Source organism: Styela clava, chromosome 13 (assembly GCF_964204865.1).
Source record: "Styela clava chromosome 13, kaStyClav1.hap1.2, whole genome shotgun sequence".
In the NCBI taxonomy this organism is placed as follows: Eukaryota; Metazoa; Chordata; class Ascidiacea; order Stolidobranchia; family Styelidae; genus Styela; species Styela clava.
Window position 1 is genome coordinate 17090544 of NC_135262.1, and position 20488 is coordinate 17111031.

At 36.6% G+C, this 20488-nt stretch overlaps 2 protein-coding genes across 2 annotated transcripts; both read right to left on the reverse strand.

The window, feature by feature from the left end:
* Positions 1-3329: 3329 nt before the first annotated feature.
* Positions 3330-4193, reverse strand: LOC120332822 (pirin-like). The gene has a single exon (XM_078119051.1). The coding sequence runs from the start codon at positions 4191-4193 to the stop codon at positions 3330-3332; it is 864 nt and encodes a 287-aa protein (XP_077975177.1).
* Positions 4194-5606: 1413 nt separating this feature from the next.
* On the reverse strand, positions 5607-6470 carry LOC144431217 (pirin-like). Its single transcript, XM_078119052.1, has one exon. It carries the CDS (start codon positions 6468-6470, stop codon positions 5607-5609), a length of 864 nt encoding a protein of 287 aa, XP_077975178.1.
* Between the last annotated feature and the right edge of the window lie 14018 nt (positions 6471-20488).

Genomic DNA, 20488 nt, shown 5'->3' on the forward strand with positions numbered 1-20488 from the left:
TCGCAGTCCGTGTAGAATACGTTCCACAATGCTGCAACTGGCCTGCAATCGAACGTTAGATCGTGATATGACAGCACTTGTTTCATAAACATTGTTTGTATCCGGTCGTCTATCTGGGAGACCTTGCGGAGAAGAGTGAGAGCAAAACGATGTTTACACCTGAAACGATTTCGAACTTCTGACTCGTACTCGGATTCTAACTGCTGCAATACATAAAAATCATAATGCTTTTAGACGGTGCTCAATTTTTCTATTTTGTATCAGAAATCACCGCTTAATTGGTTTCTTACCTTTCTGTTATATTTCCTTCCTTTTCTGATTGTTGATCTCTTTATTGCTCCCCTCCATGTGCATAAACTATTTTGTTTATTAAATTTGCAATGGATCCGTTGTTAATGTTATGTGTAAGTAGCACTCCCATTTGCACAATAAAGTAGTCGTAACGCGTTTCGTATAAGCGCACACAAATAATTTTTTGAAACAAGTTCCGTAATCCCACGATCTGAGGCTCGATTGCGGGCGAAGGTGCAGCATTATAAAACGTGTTTCCATTCACTTGATGCTTATGGCCTTTTAAAGCAATCCCAAAAAAATTATCTATCTACGGTAACAGTTGTTAGTTTGAAATTTCGGCAGAACCTCACGGTACTCACCGACAATAAAATTCTGATCATTTTAATTAGATTAGAGCCTTGGGTGCAAGGGCGTGCCAAATTTTCAGCTGCCAAGGGCGAGTTTCTAATAATGATGGCCATCATACCCAATTTCAAAAATAATTCAGGGGATAAACAAATTCTAGATGTTGTTATACATGAGAATGAATAAATAAAATGTCAAGTAAGACTGGAATGTTTGTATTGTTATTAATTGTATTATCAAACTACGTAGAATTACACTATTAATTATAATGCGATGATATCTTGTACGTAGTGATGAATCATCCTCACGGAATCGGAAAATAAAAATGAGCAAAATAAGATGGCATGTAAAATATAACTACGACTAGCTTTTGATGAAAGAACATTTATTTTTTGTTGAAGGGAAGAAACCAAAATGTATTGTTATGAGTATGATCATCGAGATGCATGGTTATGAAAACCCATCGCAAGATTTCGACTCATTTTTATCATCCGGGCCCGGGAATATTGTTATTAAAATTCCGAGATTACGAGAAACAATCCAATATTTAAGCGATATCATTTCGTCCATTTTATTTTTGATTATTTTTACAATACACGATGCCAGCTTGGCCCATGAAGGTGTACCAGCGTCATATTCATTGAGTTTTCCATGTATGTGAATAATAATTGAATCAACTTCGATACGTTTCCTTTATGCATTGACTGCCGAAATTAAAAAGGAAAAATCTGTGAACTTTCCTCAGCCATGTATAATTCCGAAAAATACCGATATCGTGAAAGCATAAAATTTACATATGATTATATTACATCAAAATGGAGCCCGACAAGCATACAGTGGCAATAATGAATTGATTATTTTAGGCTGTAAGAGGTAACGCTTTGCAAAACCCTGACTTTACGCTATTTTCGTTTAATGATGGCTTGCGTCGAACAAGAAGTTCTCACAGTAGAAAGCTTATGCCCTATACCGGTAGAGTCGACATATTGAAATCGACTTCGGTTTCAAAGTGCAAAAAAGACAACAAGAGCAATAAAATCGAAAGTGACAAGCAAATCAAAAAAGTCTGACAACAACTCCAAGAAAACGACAAAGAAAACAATAACTAAGCAAAAAGTGAAAACTTCAAAGAAGACCCAGAAAACGGCAACAAAAAAAATCGACCATGTAAATAGATTAGCATTCCGAGATATCATTCATTGTTTTAATTTTGAATGCATTATCACTGTTTTATTTTATGCATTACCAATCAAATTCATCAATCCACCAGTGTGAACACCGACTTTTGCTACATTGTGAATCAGTATACCCCTTTCAAAATCATGCTGGAACAGAAGAAAATTGAGGTTGCGTCTTTTGTCGAGAAATCTATCTTTAGTTTTGCCATAACACCACCCTATTATCAATCAAGATTCAACCAATTTCAGCTTACAACTATAATTTTACGCCAATTTGCGACACACATTATCTTTACATCCGCATACATTCGCAACCGCAAACTGCACCAAGGAAAATTGCACCCATACATTGGTACTCATATACATATTTCACCCACGTAAATTTGTACCCACGGACATTTGGGGCTATGTGAATCTGCACCCTCGGACATTTGCACCTACTTACATTTGAACCCATGGAGTTTTGCACTCGCACGGGGGAATTTTTGTTTTACTTCAACAGTTTGTTGTACCGGGCTCTAGATGTCAAATAACACGATAAATCTCATATTTAACATCATACTATTTTAATGTTTTCTGGAAAAATCTCAACCACGACGCGAGACGCAAAAAATGCTTTTCGGGCCGCATGCGGCACGTGGGCCGCGTCTTGAAGACCCCTGCCCTAGGGCCTGGCCATAGGCTATGCTGTTGGTTGAGACCTTCTTATACAATGACATTAATGGCATTATTCCGGTAAAAACTGATCAATTAAATTATATTATGGTGTTTTGCTTTGGGTAAAGCGGTAAAATTTTTCAAATTTAAACTAATTTATTTATTCGACTATATATATATTTAATTTTTGAACCTTCTTAACGGTAAATATATATTTTGGAAAAAAATTATGAAACTAATGGAAATATTAAACAAATATACGTTTTTAAACCGGTTTTATTCTGGAACAAGCCGTTGAAATGTAAAAACGACTTAAAAATGAATAATAGTTCAAAACTGAATGTCGAGGCCCCTAGGTTTGAGGTTCCTCGGTTTCAATCTTTTGCCTAATGGTAAAACCGGATCTGTTGTTCGGCACGTTACCAACTCTATATCGCAAATACCCGCTACGGTGAAAAACCAAACTTCTTTTTAAAAATACAACAAACCTCCCACGGGAGTATGAAACGTGTTCAAGTTCATATGGAATTATTGCAAAGATTCCCCGAGCATCTTATGAAGTATATCTCGATCTATAGCAAAAGAGAAGAAGCTGATAAAGCCACGTGCACGAAAAGTGGTGCACAGAGTGAAACAGAAAAACCTCCCTCATTTCAAATTTTTACTATGACAATGCTGTTACAGGTATTCATTTTTCATGTCCAATATAAGATGAAAATATTTAAGCCTAAATAACCACGTGGAAGAATTTTAAATGAGTTGTAATTTTTTTTCCGTATATACTTATATTTTTACAAGTTCGTTTGCGTGTCAAGCACTTGGAAAAAAGTCTTTTATCGGTAAAAATTTAGTTACTCAAATTTTTATCCATCGACGAGTTTGAAAACCGTTTAGTCCATTTTCATATTCTTTCTTTACATTTTCTGCTTCTCTCTGTGTCCTTGCAACATACCCGTGACTTCCATTGCGATCAACGTATATCGGATCTCCAATAGCAACAGCGGAGAAGAAGAAAATCACTGCATTTCTGTTTCTTGATCTATTTTCAAATCGTATTTGGTCTCCGTTCACGATATCAGCAGTATGGTATTCTTGTACTGTGACGCCGGATGCGTCGACTTCTCCTATCATAACGTACATAAAAGACGTCCACGTTCTTTGTACAGGCTGGATATGAGAGGCTCCCGGGTTTAATTCGATGTTAAGAATAACGCTTGGCGTTTCTGTTGTCACTTTTGACTGTAGATCGAAGGCTTTTCCGACTAAAAGTTTAATAGTGACACCATTCTTCTTTATTATAGGAACATCCTTCGCTCTAGAAAATTGAAATTTAGCTTTTTCTGCCTTATTTTTCTTCGATAAATTAAGCCATAACGTAATACCATTTGCTACACCAACGGGAAACTCCGCATGAAGAATACCATTCCCGCATTTCATATTCTGAACGACACCAGGCCCCAAGTACTCGTCGTTTCCGATGTTGTCAGAATGATGAGTGGCGCCTTGATAGTTATAATTAATAACCTCAAATCCGTAATGGGGATGAAAATCCAAGCCAGAGGGAGAGACGAACACAAAGTGATCCATGCGGATGAAGGGATCTTTTTGCGGAAATTCTCTATCTATGGATCCATAAGCTTTTGACAATGTCTGTCCGTAGGTAATATTCGTCACACTTGCGTTGCCAATACCCTTTAGTCTATTCCACAGAGATATCATTACTAGCGAGTAACCTTTATATCGTATTTTTCGAAATTCACTCTTTATTATGAGTTGTGATACACTCCACAAACTAAAAAGAGATCGAAGTTTTAAACTTTGAATTTTGTATTTTGTGTATTTCATACAAACAGGCAGACAATAAAACGCTAGATTTCATCGTGGCTGACATATATATACCGGTAACGGATGTTTTGCATTGCAGACATAACATAAAACTTGCACAAACGCCAATCAATGTTGCGTATGATGTAATATATACAATATCAGTATAGTGTATTCCTAACCTTCTCTACACAGTCCAGCAACATAGGAAGTTTTCTTCGCGACCCGGCAGCGAAAATTAAAATAAATGGAACAAGAGATAAACTAGAATTCGGTTGGAAACCGAAGACTTATCGATCGAAGGTTAGGGATCCCCCCAAAACAGTGGTCTTACTCCATAGTGACACCGTGTGTCCCATCACTAATTAATTAATACCTCGCTAATTATACGACATAATTCATCCAGTATCAATAGGCTTCTGATTCGAGCTATGATGAATGCACATGCAAAATCTGCAGCAGATCTAACCTCGCTTTCGTGAGATATCGCGTACATCTAACACACAGACAGACAAATACCTATCAACATACTTACCGATCTTAAGATCGATAAGTAATAATAACGTTTATTCGTGCAGCATTGTGTAATATTTTGCTCTTGAGGTCAAATAACACGATAAATCTTATAGTTAACATTATACTATTTTAATGTTTTCTGGAAAAATCTCAACCACGAGGGCCGTAAAAAATGCTCTTCGGGGCGCATGCGGCCCGTGGGCCGCGTCTTAGAGACCTCTGCCCTAGGACCTGGCCATGGGCTATGCTGTTGGTTGAGACCTTCTTATACAATGACATTAGAGGCATTATTCCGGTAAAAACTGATCAATTAATATTTATCGTGTTTTGCTTAGGTTAAAGCGGTAACATTTTTCCAATTTAAAGTAATTTATTTATTAGACCGTATTTAATTTTTAAACCTTTTTAACGGTAAATACATATTTTGGAAAAAAATTATGAAACTAATAAAAATATTAAACAAATTTCCGTTTTTAATCTGGAACAAGCCGTTAAAATGTAAAAACGATTTAAAAATGAAGAGAAGAAGCTGATAAAGTCACGTGCTCGAAAAGTGGTGCACAGAGTGAAACAGAAAAACCTCCCTCTTTTTAAATTTTTACTATGACAATGCTGTTGCAGGTATTCACTTCTTATGTCCAGTATAAGATGAAAATATTTAAGCCTGAATAACCATGTGGAAGAATTTTAAATAAGTTGTGACTTTTTTCCGTATATACTTATATTTTTACAAGTTCGTTTGCGTGTCAAGCACTTGGAAAGAATGTCTTTTATCGCTAAAAATTAAGTTACTCAAATTTTTATCCATCGACGAGTTTGAAAACCGTTTAGTCCATTTTCATATTCTTTCTTTACATTTTCTGCTTCTCTCTGTGTCCTTGCAACATACCCGTGACTTCCATTGCGATCAACGTATATCGGATCTCCAATAGCAACAGCGGAGAAGAAGAAAATCACTGCATTTCTGTTTCTTGATCTATTTTCAAATCGTATTTGGTCTCCGTTCACGATATCAGCAGTATGGTATTCTTGTACTGTGACGCCGGATGCGTCGACTTCTCCTATCATAACGTACATAAAAGACGTCCACGTTCTTTGTACTGGCTGGATATGAGAGGCTCCCGGGTTTAATTCGATGTTAAGAATAACGCTTGGCGTTTCTGTTGTCACTTTTGACTGTAGATCGAAGGCTTTTCCGACTAAAAGTTTAATGGTGACACCATTCTTCTTTATTTTAGGAACATCCTTCGCTCTAGAAAATTGAAATTTAGCTTTTTCTGCCTTATTTTTCTTCGATAAATTGAGCCATAACGTAATGCCATTTGCTACACCCACGGGAAACTCTGCATGAAGAATACCATTCCCGCATTTCATATTCTGAACGAAACCAGGCCCCAAGTACTCGTCGTTTCCGATGTTGTCAGAATGTTGAGTGGCGCCTTGATAGTTATAATTAATACTCTCAAATCCGTAATGGGGATGAAAATCCAAGCCAGAGGGAGAGACGAACACAAAGTGATCCATGCGGATGAAGGGATCTTTTTGCGGAAATTCTCTATCTATGGATCCATAAGCTTTTGACAATGTCTGTCCGTAGGTGATATTCATCACACTTGCGTCGCCAATACCCTTTAGTCTATTCCACAGAGATATCATTACTAGCGAGTAACCTTTATATCGTGTTTTTCGAAATCCACTGTTTATTATGAGTTGTGATTACACCCACAAACTAAAAAGAGATCGAAGTTTTAAACTTTGAATTTTGTGTATATCATACAAGCAGCAGAATATCGGTCAGAGACCGAAGACTTATCGATCGAAAGTTAGGGAATCCCCCAAAACAGCGCTCTTACTCCATAGTGACACCTTGTGTCCAATCACTAATTAATTAGTAACTCGCTAATTATACGACATAATTCGCCCAAAATCAATAGACTTCTGGTCCAAGATATGATGAATGCACATGCAAAATCTGGAGCAGATTCAATCTCGCTTTCGTGAGATATTGCGTGCATCTAACAGACAGACAGACAAACAGACAGACAGACAGACAGACAGACAGACAATAATACAGACAGACAAACAAATACCTATCAACATACTTACCGATCTTAAGATCGATAAGTAATAAGAACGTTTATTCGTGCAGCATAGTGTAACATTTTGGCAATGACTATAGAGCTCGAATCGATAAGTAATAATAACGTTTATTCGTGCAGCATAGTGTAACATTTTGGCAATGACTATAGAGCTCGAATAAACATCACGCAACACAAATCATTTTGAAGTAATCATTTGTCAATTATGCTCTAATAATTTGATGTTCGTAATAATTTATTTTTGCGTAAAATTTGAAAGCATTATTCGCGCGAGGGTGATTTTTATACGGTATAATTTCGTTTTGGAACAACTGGACAGTAAAGGAAACAGAAAGCGACATAATTGTCTAATGGCCAAGTATGACACATGTTGCGGATTATCGTTGGGAATGTCTGATTTAGTATAATAGTATACGAATGGGTGCACGCACATAGCTTGCGCTGTTAAAATAATATATCACGTGGCGGTTTTATGCAAATAAACATCACATATAGCTCTTGCCCTAAAATCGACTTCCTAATGTTAACTGGCCCAGATGTTAAATGCATGGTCCGCAATGTCTTGACTGAAATATTCGCCCGAGCCACCATATTATGCATTTTTAAAAATAGCTAGAATATTTGATGGAAGATCCAAGGAGTAAAATACACAACCACTGCATATACCAATTGCATTGGAGATCAAATTGATAATTCTATTCGGCAATGAACAAACTGAGGAAAATTACTTTTAAGCCATTGTTTTGAAACCATATAACGCAGATTTTTTAAATTCATCCACTAATGTGTTTGTACACATAGTACAAGAATTGCTAAATCTGAAATAGCGAATTTAGTACCAAACTGCATTAAATAAATGTTTTTTTTTGCGCGGTCCATCAACCTCGGGGTAAACCTTTTTACAAGCGGACAACGTTAAAACTTTCTATGCTTAAAAAATAAATTCGACTTGCGATTATGTCCTGCTACTGTATAGAGCTTCAAAGTTAACTTCAAGGTAGAACCCGACGAAGCCTAAATAAATAAAAACAACTTGCATGCAATAACATCATACGCGCTCATCTTGCGTTTTTCTATTGATCGTTATTCTATCGAGCGTCTGCACTCTAGAATCTTTGGTGTTATTGAGAAAATTTGGACCACTTTGTAATTGAAACATATAACGTAACACCCGATAATGTTGGTAAAATTGGAGCTAAAATTATTGCTAAGGTATTCACCGTTTTTTTTGCTTATAACAATTATAAAATTCCGGGAGTTTTTATGTGCACTCACTGCATATCTGCTGCAATGCCCAAAAGAATACGTCACCAAATTCGTCACATCTTACCATACATTCCGAGTGAATTAAAAACAACTTTGTTTTGACATGCTTGACACTTTTGGCATACGTGCTCCTATTTTGTTTTGCTATCGATCGGTAGGACAGCTCGATGGGGTTGGTAACGTGCCATACGTATTCTGCCAAGAATATGCATATTTCTGACTGTATATGTATATCACGTTACCAACCCCACTCGGACAGCTTGCATTATGACCGTATATGAAATGCATATATCATCCGAATATTTATTGTTTGCTATTTCATCGGCCATAATTTCTGCAATACAGATCGTAGATTTGAAAGCAAAATTTGTAATAACCGGTGAATGTAAAATAGAAAGCGCGGATCCATATATTGCTACATTTCATTTTGCGCCTTTACAGAAACTTACAGCAGCCGCGTTCCAGCTACTTGTTAAACATCTCACAGCCCTTTAACGGTAACAACTCTTACATCGAAGCTCAAGATAGGTTACCAAATAGTACCTGCGAGCCACGTCCGACCCAAATGCTTCTATGGCCGCGTATTATGTTGTTTCAGTTTTATAAAACTTGCAGTAAGGGGGATAAAATATGACGAGAAAAAAAAATGGTCATAAAATTTGCAGCAAATAATTTGAAAAATTTGTAAATAACAGTAAACATAGATTAATTCACTGAGTCATTCAGAGTTACCAGATTCAATGCGGCCGGTTATTCTAGAATTAGACTCCTTGCACTTATTATTGTTTGCCCGACTTACTTAACAGCGAGCAATTTGATAGGCGACACTGTCGAGTACCCGTACGGGGGAGGCGGACAACTCGACTACACGGACAACTCATCAGAGACAACTCGACTACCTAGAGGCCTGGTGAGTTGTCTGTCTTTTGGCATTTTCTGCGGTGGTGTTTTAGGTCTATAGAAATGCGTTTTTGATATTTTTAGTGCTCAAGTGTTGAGAAAAACACATAATATGCTCTAGAAAGCATTTTTATTTGTATAAGTGGCTTATTTTGATCATGTTGTATTAATAAAAATACAGTCTACAGACGAAATTGGAGTAACGTTAGCGAAGTTTGACTGTTGACTTATAAAACTGTGTTCGTTTAATTTTTTGAACTTTATTGGTATTAAATGTTTTGAATGAGCACGTTTAAATATATTAAAACCTTTATACTTCACAGTAACACTTAAATATTGATGAATGTGAGCTCAGTAGTCTATGGTTGCAGTAGTCTAAACTCGCCTACGGCAGTCGCCCGACATGCCGTCAACTCACCAGTCGAGCAAACGCTCTGCGACGTGAAGTCATCGATGCTCGAGGTGAAGACAACTCGACTACCGAGCAACGAGAGGCAGACAACTCACCAGTCGAGCAATCGCTCTGCGATATCGATGCTCGAAGAGAAGACCTTGCTTTGCAAAACGCAGACTCAAAGGTTGCATAGCATTTACTTAGTGCCGACTGATATTAGTTGTAAGCCAACTCACCACGGCAAGGTTTCAGTCATAGAGTTGGAATTTCTTTTTGCAGAAGAAAACCAGGAACAGATAGGCACTGTCGCTGCGCCTGGCAAAGAAACTGGGCCGAAGAATGGATAGAAGATGTTTACTTTTTGTTACGATTAATGAATTTAATATGATATTTGAATACTAAACGTTATGGGGGAATTTAATGGATGGAAGGTTTTGTTTTCTTTTTCATTACGAATAATGAATTTTATTTGAATACTAAACGTTATGGGAAATTTGCTGCGTTACATACTTACTCTTTGCAATACTGCGGCCCGTAGATCCTTGAACACCTTCGAAGAAGAGAGTCCACAGATAACTCTCCTTCCTTGTTCTGTTCCCAGACACGTTGCGCCCTCTCGTTGGCTTCCGCATACCTGCCGTTGACACGCTCCACAACGTCCGTCTCTATCCCTATACTTACCTCGTACATTGTTAAGATTAAACTTTAAAAAGGCATATTTTTCCGAATTATACTGTTAAAATGGCGGTGCCAACCATTCCAGATCATTGTTGGTTCTTATTTCTACGTCGAATACTGACCAATCATTGGGAGTCCAGATACTGTTGTATAGCTATAGCCATGTGTTTTGAAAATATTCGGCGAAGATCTTGAGTTTGCATCTTTTCTTTCAGTGATTTGAATCTGGACGTAATAAACATGGCTGGTATATAGCACAGCGCCATGGCATGCTTGATCAGGTCTCTTGTTCCAGCGTCCCTAAAACAAAATAAAAACATGTTAATACAAAAGAAGTGAAAGATGTACAAAGACATATATAAATATGGTTAACCACTCACTTGTTGTATAGGCGAGCCAAATTATTGTGACACACATTCTTCATGATGGCCTGAGCGAAGTGATATCCATCGGTGATAATGAAGCCGCGCGCCGAGATTACTGCTCGGTTATCACCGAGTTTAAAGCCTCATTATCGCCGACCTGATATCTTACAAACGTAAATACTCATTAGCCGAGGTCGTTTTCATCACGGTTTTATACTGAAACGAGGACGACTAACGGTATATTAACTCCACAAAAACTACGCAAGAATTCAAGATGACTACTCCAAATATGTGACGACAACGTTTCCATGAAGCAGGAGGGACTCATCTGTGACGTCTGTTGAAATTGGTTTCATCGCAAGTGTTTTAATAATTCAGATGTGGCAATGACACGGGAACAGTACAGCCTATTAAAAAAAACAGGACGTAACGTTTGAGTGGAAGTGCCTGGACTGCTACCAGGCCCATGACACCCATCATGACTCCAATCCGATTGTTGTGTATGTATGTATGTTTATTCGTCTCGTAAAAGCAATATAAAAGAGTAAGTAATTATAAATACTGAAGACGGGATGTATGCACAAGACCATATTGGCCTAAAACACAAATGTACGGCATACACCCCTTTTGATATATATAAATTATAACAGGGTAAATCAAATATGTACAAGATGGTCCTTTATACAGGCAGTTGTGCAAGGAGGGTGGGTGGATGCGGTAACAGGGATAAGGGTGGAGTGTACAAAACTGTTTGTACAAAGGAGTTTGTTAGACAAAACAACATCTATAAATAGAGACACTACACAACATGAAACACACTGCATATGAATATAGTGATAAAAAAAAATTAAGAATTTGGATGAATGTACAACACCATTGAGTGATGATATCACATAGCCTACTATAAAACGCGGGAATGGTCAAGTTTAAAGGGTGTGTACATATATGGTATGCACCACTCAAGGGCGACAGTGTTATAAGTCGTCTATGGCTGTTCTGGCCAAAATGTGACCCTACAGGTTTTGGTGAAATATGATAAAGGTATGTATCAAATGACTCACTATTGTAAGGTTTTTTTTTTGGAATTCTGGATTCAGCCAAAAACGATGAAGTTTCAAAAAAAAAATAAAAAAAATTAATAAAAAGCATTTCCACAAAACCTATTATGGTTGCATTTCAGCCAGAAGATTAGAAAGGTATAAAGATACAGTGGGATAGGGAATGATAAGGTATAAAGAGAAGCCATTTTACCATGTCATGGATTTTCCAATGTAAATTAAAATAATAAAATTATATGGTATCCTGGGATGAGCAGAAGAAAAAGTGTGATTCGGTGATAGGTAGCAACAATGGAAATAAATTGAACAGCATGCTACTCAAACAAAAACCATTGTCCCTACTCCCTACTATTTGATCATTGAAGTTCTATTGTATTGTACTATCTATAACCTAAATTGCTGTGCTTTTGTTGTTGTCTAATTACGCATGATAATGAAATTAGAATGGTGTGCTAGTTCAGTCCATTGTTCTATATTGAATCCGGGTGAAGTATCCTGTGTCAGCTGGTCTATGGTGACTGAAGAGGAGGACAGTTTCCTGATAGTTCATTCAATCCAAATAATCAACAGCTCTCCCTTTCAGTGTTGAATTGACCTTAAAAAAATAATCTCCAAACAGGAACATGTTCAAAGCAGAGAAAATTGCTAATATGATGATAATATATATTGTTTAAGTTTGGAACAAAATTCCGAGTTCGATTTTGAATTTTTGATGTCATCGGGTAGGGAATTCCAAGCTTTTGGTCCACATACTGCGATTGATTCTTGTGAAATACTTTTACTGACAAATGGAATAAAAAAATTATCTTTATTTCTGCTGTTTGAATTTGGGTTTGCTTGGAACAGGCTGGACGGAAGCTCTCCAATGTGACAAGAGAACATCATAGTACATAGTTCAAATTTAGCTAAATCCACAACTCGTAGTAGCCTATGCTCTTTAAATAAGTCATCAATTTTTTCGCGATTACCTCTATGAAAAACTCTTCTACTAAAGCGATTGCAAACACTTTGAATTTTTTTGAGAATGGACGATTGGCGATGAACATAAGCTGAGGCACAATAACGAATATAGCTTTCTATCAGAGAGTGGTATAGAGGTATTAAACAAGATGTATTTAAGTTGTTGGCTATTTTCGTAATGGCACTAAGAGACGACCTTGTTTTCGATAGAACCATATTGGTGTGTTGTTTCCAAGACAATTTATCATCGATCATTTCACCCAGAAAGCGAGTCTGATTAACTCTTTCTATATTTATTCCATTTAATTCCAAATTTTGTTGCAGAGTTGGACACTTTTGCTTCGGCGTGCTAAATATCATATATTTAGTTTTATCGACATTAATAGTGAGTTTGTTCGCAGACAACCAAGCTTGAATATTTTCTAAGTCGGTATTTGCTTTCGTCAAAAGTTCAGGCAAGTTTTTGCCTCGAAGATATGGCGTTGAGTCATCAGCAAAAAGTATGATATCAGAGTGAAGAAGAGAATTCGGAAAGTCGTTAATAATGATTGAAAAACATAATGGAGCCAAAATAGAACCTTGTAAAGTACCTACAGTCAAATTACAGTATGTGCTAGATGCTACATCATTGTATATAACTACTTGTTTCCTTCCTGATAAGTAGCTTTTAAACCAATCATAACTCTGACCTCTAACGCCAATATGGTGCAATTTGGCTAGTAATATGTCATGGTCAATACTATCAAATGCCTTGGAAAGGTCCAAGAACATACCGAGAGTATACTCATTCTTATCAAATCCTTCTAGAATTTTACTGACAAGCAGGGATGTTGCATGAGATGTTGAATGATTTTGACGAAAGCCAAATTGTTGTGAATAAAAGAAATTTTTTTGGTCTAGGAAATGGGTGAGTCGTTTGTACATAATTTTTTCTAGAATTTTTGAAAATGCGGGAAGTAAGCTGATCGGTCGGTAGTTTTTTACATCTTTTGCATTTCCTTTCTTGAACAATGGCATAACTTTGGATAATTTGAACTGATGGAACCAGCAGATGGAACCTAGCCGTCGGCTGGTAGACTACTCAGGTGGTGAGTTGGCTTACAACTAAAATCAGTCGGCACTAAGTAAATGCTATGCAATTCTTGAGTCTGCGTTTTACAAAGCAAGGTCTTCTCCTCGAGCATCGATATCGCAGAGCGATTGCTCGACTGGTGAGTTGTCTGCCTCTCGTTGCTCGGTAGTCGAGTTGTCTTCACCTCGAGCATCGATGACGTCACGTCGCAGAGCGTTTGCTCGACTGGTGAGTTGACGGCCCGTCGGGCGGCTGCCGTAGGCGAGTTTAAACTACTGCAACCATAGACTACTGAGCTCAAATTCATAAATATTTAAGTGTTAATGTGAAGTATAAAGATTTTAATATATTTAAAGGTGCTCATTCAAAACATTTAATACCAATAAAGTTTAAAAAATTAAACGAACACAGTCATATAAGTCAACAGTCTATCTTCGCTACCGTAACGTTACTCTAATTTCGTCTGTAGACTGTATTTGTATTCATACAACATGATCAAAAAAATTCACTTATACAAATAAAAATGCTTTCTAGAGCATATTTATGTATTTTTCTCAACACTTGAGCACTAAAAATATCAAAAACGCATTTCTATAGACCTAAAACACCACCGTAGAAAATGCCAAAAGACGGACAACTCACCAGGCCTCGAGGTAGTCGAGTTGTCCGTGTAGTCGAGTTGTCCGTCAGCCCCCCGTACGGTACTTCAGTGGTTATAAAAAGAGAGATAGTTACTAATGTATTTATCTTTCATATTTTTTTAAATATACCATACGATAGCGATCTAATGGCATTAGGCAAAACATTCCAGAGCTTTACACCCATATATTTGATTGACTTTTGTGTTCTGCTTGACGAGTATCTTGGGACGTGGAATGAACCTGATCTAGTGGAATGAGAATGGATAGTACTCTGCTTCGTAAAAAATTCAGTGAATGCTATGGGAAGTTTACCATCAAAATATTGATGCATAAGTTTCAATATCTCGATTTCATGAATATGACAAAGTTTAACTATGCTGCATCTGTGGTATAAAGGGTCAAGTCTAGACCGAAATGGTGCATTACATACAGCTCCAACTGCTTTATTTTGCAACACCTCCAATCTTCTAAGGAGAGTTGTCGGAGCGCTACCCCATGACATGATACCATACTGTAGATATGACTGGAAAAGTGAAAAATAGACCATTCAAAGAGCTGGCATGGTAAGAAATTTTCCGAGTGTAAATAATATTCCGAAAGCACGGGCCAGCTTTCCAGCGATGTAGTTAATATGCGTGGCTCATTTTAATTGGTCATCAATATAGATGCCAAGGTATTTATAAGAGTTCATTCATTTCAAGAGACATTTTCAAGCTGAGCTTTATCAATGCTAACATGAAACAGAATTTTATTTTTTATTCTTTATTTTTGGGGCTAATCAATAAGCATTTTGACTTTTCAATATTTATTGTGAGCTTATTACGGGTCATCCAAGTTGCAATTTTTTGCATTTCACAGTTCATATGCAATTCCAAATCAACTAATGAAGCTGAACTTGCGAACAATCCGGTATCATCAGCAAAGAGTTTGACAAGCAATTTAGTCGCGTCAGGAATATCATTGACAAAGAGGAGGAACATCAATGGGCCAATTATCGAGCCTTGCGGAATTCCACATTGTACAGTTGCAAGTTCGGAGCAACTTGATCCGATTTTTACACACTGCTGGCGAGAACTCAAGTAGCTCTGGAGAAATTTTAACGCATGACCGCGAAAACTATAGTGACTCATTTTTCTGATTAGTATGCTATGATCAACGGTATCGAACGCTTTTTTGAGGTCGAGAAATATGGCACTAACGTATTCCATTCTCTCTAACCGGTCATAAAAGTAAGTCATCATATCTAAAATTGCATGATTAGTAGAGTGCTTCTTCTGGAATCCAAACTGAGATTTGTTTATAATACTATGTCGCTCTATGAATTGTGTTAGTCTAGCATGTAAAAGTCTTTCGAAGACCATAGTCAATGTAGAAAGAACTGATATTGGGCGATAATTAGATGTACTTTCCCTATCGCCACTCTTATAAACAGGTGATACTTTGGCGATTTTTAAACTATTAGGGAAAATTCCATGTTCCATAGGAGCATTACAAAATTTACAGAGAATTGGGGAAACTAAGTCAGCAGCATATTTTAAAAATGTGGTGGGTATATTATCATAACCGACTGCTTTACCTTCTGGTAAACTTGCTATAGTACTATACGTTTCGTTGAAAGTTGTGGGCCTAAGAAAAAAAGATTCTTTGATAGGGTTCCTAAGATTACTCAGAAATGATCCCTCAAGTCAATGTGGGGGATTTTCTCAGAAAATTTAGGGCCTATAGAGATGAAATAATTATTAAAATAGTTGGCAATTGCACCTGGATCACTAACTTTGAACCCACTATCCGTTCTTAGGGCTTTGATTGAATTTATTGGTTTTATTTTTTATTTTTATGTTGACTAGTCGGCTATCAAAACCGAAAGTAAGTGGTTATAAGTTATATACAATGTATGTTGCATATTGTTACCATTTTTGAAGTTTTGTGCATTTTACGTTTTTTTTAATTGAAGTGCGAATTCCCTTGGTTAACTAAGGTTTGGCTTGAAGTCTAGTCTCACGCCGACTCAGTGGTTTCATAGGTGCATTGGCATCAATTGTTGATTTAATTATTTCTACAAATGAATCAAATAAAATGTTCAAATTATCATGCGTAATTTGGCAGCTCGACATAGGGAGGAAAGAAGTTTCTAGATCAAATCTATATTTATCAATGGAGAAGTGTCTCATATCACGCCTAAATACTTGTTTTTGATTTTTTATAACAACAGGAGCAGAAACTGTGCAAAGTTGTGCATAGTGATCACTGATATCGCTTAAGATGACAAAGCTAGACAGATTATAATTTATAGCGTTAGTGAAAATATTATCGATCAGAGTACTTGAAGTTCGAGTTACTCTTGTTGGCTTTGTAATTAGGGGTAACGATAAATTAGCAAGATGCATATTTATATACTTCATAGTGGTCAAATCTGATGATTGACTTAATAAGTCAATATTCCAGTCTCCTAATAAAATAAACAATTTTTTGTCTTTGTTCAACTTCTCTAAAACGTTAGAAATAGTTGCAGAAAATTTGATAATATCTTTCCTTGGGTGTTTATAGATTTTTCCAATTATGAATGAAATGTTCGAATTTAGTTTTAAGTTTATCCACAGATCTTCACAGTCAGGATGCCCTAGGTCATATTCATGAATCTCAGAGAAATTGAGGTCTTGACTAACATATAGCCCTACTCCCCCAGCAGAAGTTTTGGAAGGTTTATGGATGAATTCGTAATTGCTTAATGATATGTTTGAAGTGGGAGTTGGCCCAAGCTTCGTTTCAGATATTGCAATGAGCTGCGGAGGTGTAATAAGTTCAGCCAATAGGTTAACAAGCTCATCATGATTTTTTTGAAGGTATCTGATATTTAAATGGAATTTAAATCTTCTTACGGTATCTTAAATTATCTTCGGCATGGACCTACTAATGAAATTCAGATTGAAAACTTCTAGATTTTCACAATCACATTCACAACCACTTATTTCATTTAGCACTTTGAAATTACGGGCAAAAGCACTATGAAGAGTTTGACATGAAAAATCGGTGTTAAACACTTTTGGCAAAAATATGACTGAGCTTGGGTTGCCGACACAGAAACCTGGGTACATTCAGAATGGAATCGTTCGCCACATATTTCACATTTTGATATAATTTGATCTGATGTTATTAATCTACTACATAAATAACACGTTGAATCAATATTAGTCATACTGGAGTAGATAATAAGTTACACTCACATAATGATTATTTGATTTTAGTGAGATCTTCTTCGCATCTTATATTTAGAGAGTTTCTTACGTCACTGTTCTTTTCGACAAATACTTTCCTATTTGAAGTCTAGATAAATCTATATCCACAATTGTTTTTTGCAGCTCTAGCTCTGAAGTACAGGTCTTTGTTTAGAGCGGTTAGGTTTTCTGCTATAAATATTTTTGATGGTTCTTTAAAGTTATCACTTGATTTTATAGTACGCAAGGATTTTCTTTTTTCAAATATCTTCATTTTGTTTTTGCGGTGGATGAACTTGGCAATAATAGCAGGAGTTCTATTTTCTCCAGCTCCTGTTGGCATTCCATGCGACACAGAGATGTCGCTTTCTTGGATGTTAACACCGATCATCTTAGCTATGCTGCAGACTATTCCATCTGTGTTTTCAGTGACAGGGACTCCATGGAACTACAGATTTTCAAGTCGGCCTCTTCTTTCTTGATCCTCTAACTTTTCAGAAACAAAATACAAATCATCCTCAAGATCGTATATGCGATCAAGGAGATTTACAATGGTCTTTTTGTTCTCGGATGCTTGTTGTTCCAATATTTTGTTCTTTTTTGCTAGGTCGTCATACATTTTGGTATGAAATGTTTGACTCACTTTAATTTCAGTCAATTCAGATCTTATTACTCGCATTGACTGGCTTAGGTCATTGAGTATTTCCTGGATATTTGGTGTTAAGGGTGTCATAATGTCCGAGTTATCTGAAAAGTCGTAGTTATCGTCAAGGCACTGCCCTATCATAGCTGGAAGTTGTAGGGTAATGCCATTTATTATATTTTTTGTTATCAGGGGGAGAATCCCTCTCACAATCTCGCTGTGCTGAGATAGATCAGATGTAGTAGACATGTTTAGGGGTCCTCCAGTTTTTCCCAGATTGCAGTTGCTTCTATTTATCGGCACATTTTGTTGTAGTTTTGGCATGCACCTTTTTGGTCTTGGAAGGCGTTTTCTCTCTTGGTGGTGGTCTTGGTGGATTCATATTTAGTTTGAGTATAAAATTATGCTATTTTAGACTAGAACCTGCGTGATCTTAATCAAATAGCGAATCGACGTCGCAACATTCATTATCATTTGGTAGAAGGTGAATATTGTATATATATATTCTCCATCTCTCAGGAACCAGTAACTCAAATACATATTTGCCTGGAAACCAATGAGTTCGAGCTGTATGTATTACGCTATATCTTCATAATGATTCTCAAAATAAGGGAACCTGTTGTGACAGCGAGTGTTCAAAAGAGAACCGTTCTTAAAATTTTAAATTAAATTACTGGGTCACCCTCTCTCTGTCTGACAGCCGCTAAAGTCGTTTTCGTTGCTCTACTTTATTGGTTCTATCCGTGATTACTGCTAGGTAAGTTATTTACTTATGCAGCACAATATCCAACCTGATGCGCCGCTTTGCAACACTCGCAGTCTTCTAAGGGTTTGTTATCTCGTCGACCTTAATATTGAAACCCCACTACTGATAGTGACGAAAAATGCTTATTCTAAGTCCACAGTTTGGTCTATTTCGTGTTTCGATTTAGTTTATAATATTTATTTTCACCATTTGCGCGATATTTTAGTTTGGTCCTGAAAACAATATAGATTGTCCAGGCCAATGTATGTCTGCAGTTTTGTTTAAATTTTCGAACGTGTTATCGGAATGTATTATCACAATGCTCACAATCTTAATTCCGGATAAAAGTGTTTCTTATCGTGTTCGTTTTTACACTTATATTATATGTACCAAGATGATTTGGCACATGTCCCTGTCCCACCTTTCAATAAATAGGCAAATGGTTGTAGAGAGAGTTTACAAATTGATTACCAAACTAAAACTACATCAAAGCAGTATACCAAAAGACCTACTCTTGTGTATACTCTCAGGAATCACGCGTTCAAATTTCGTATCATATATGGCAAAACGCTTGAGAACGTGCTTTTGTTAAAACAAGTAAGGAAATGGACTGTACATCGATCTTGTTTCGCAAAACATTCAGCTCATGCTGTTGCATTCGGTGGTACAAAATATTGAAATCTGCAGTAACCATTCATAATAAAATTAGAGGATATATACTACAGCTCTCATTTCTGTTTTATTAGATATTTTTTATTGTTAAACTTAAACAGCAGCAAAACATATCTTGTCGAGACTCCGGACTTTGTCCCTTCCGACTATATTAACCTTTATCAAAGAGAAACACCTTGAGGTTTGTTTATCGGTACTCGTTTGATAAGATAGACAATGGACACCAATGCGTGAAGATTATTCGATCGATGTCATTATTTCTAGTCCGCCATGATGCGGATGTATTTGGATCAGAAGTACAGGCCAGGTATCTCAGGTCCGTTAAGTAGGTAAAAACCTAACAAATCAGCCGATATGGATTCTCGTTTGTTGTCCACGGACAGTTCTCCATCCGAATACCAATTCCTCGCATACTCTTACTGAAATGTAGGAACAGGTGCTTACTAGGGCTGAGAATGGTCAACCAATTTTTAGATGGTTGACGATCAAGATTTATTTAGACCTTAAATTGATATCTCAGGTAGCCTACACGTCACCTCTATGGTGGCCCATCGTTGTCACGCGTAAAATTGAAAATAAAAATAAAAAATAAAATAAAAACCGAAAATAAAAAATTAAAATTAAACAAAAATAAATAAATAAAAACGAAAAAAAAAAAAAAAAAAAAAAAAAAATTAAAAAAAAAAAAATTAAAAAAAAAAATTGAATAAAAAGAAAATAAAAAGGTTGACAACGATGGTCCGCCTCGTGGCCCATCGTTGTCACGCGTTTTTATTTTTAGAAAATTTGCTTCTGCTTGGGACCAACGTTGTCAGGCATAATCCTACGCGCACAAATGTGTTCCCTGGGTTTCAAACTCACTACTGATTTTCTTGAGCAATATTCAATATGAAAATGTTCTATAAATTCTCCATGCTACAAGTTCAACAAGAAGTAATATATTTATAATAATGATAAGAGAATATA

Bases quoted from the DNA above. Each gene is read 5' to 3' on its own strand.
- LOC144431217 (XM_078119052.1), bottom strand. From the start codon at position 6,470: ATGATATCTCTGTGGAATAGACTAAAGGGTATTGGCGACGCAAGTGTG.
- LOC120332822 (XM_078119051.1), bottom strand. From the start codon at position 4,193: ATGATATCTCTGTGGAATAGACTAAAGGGTATTGGCAACGCAAGTGTG.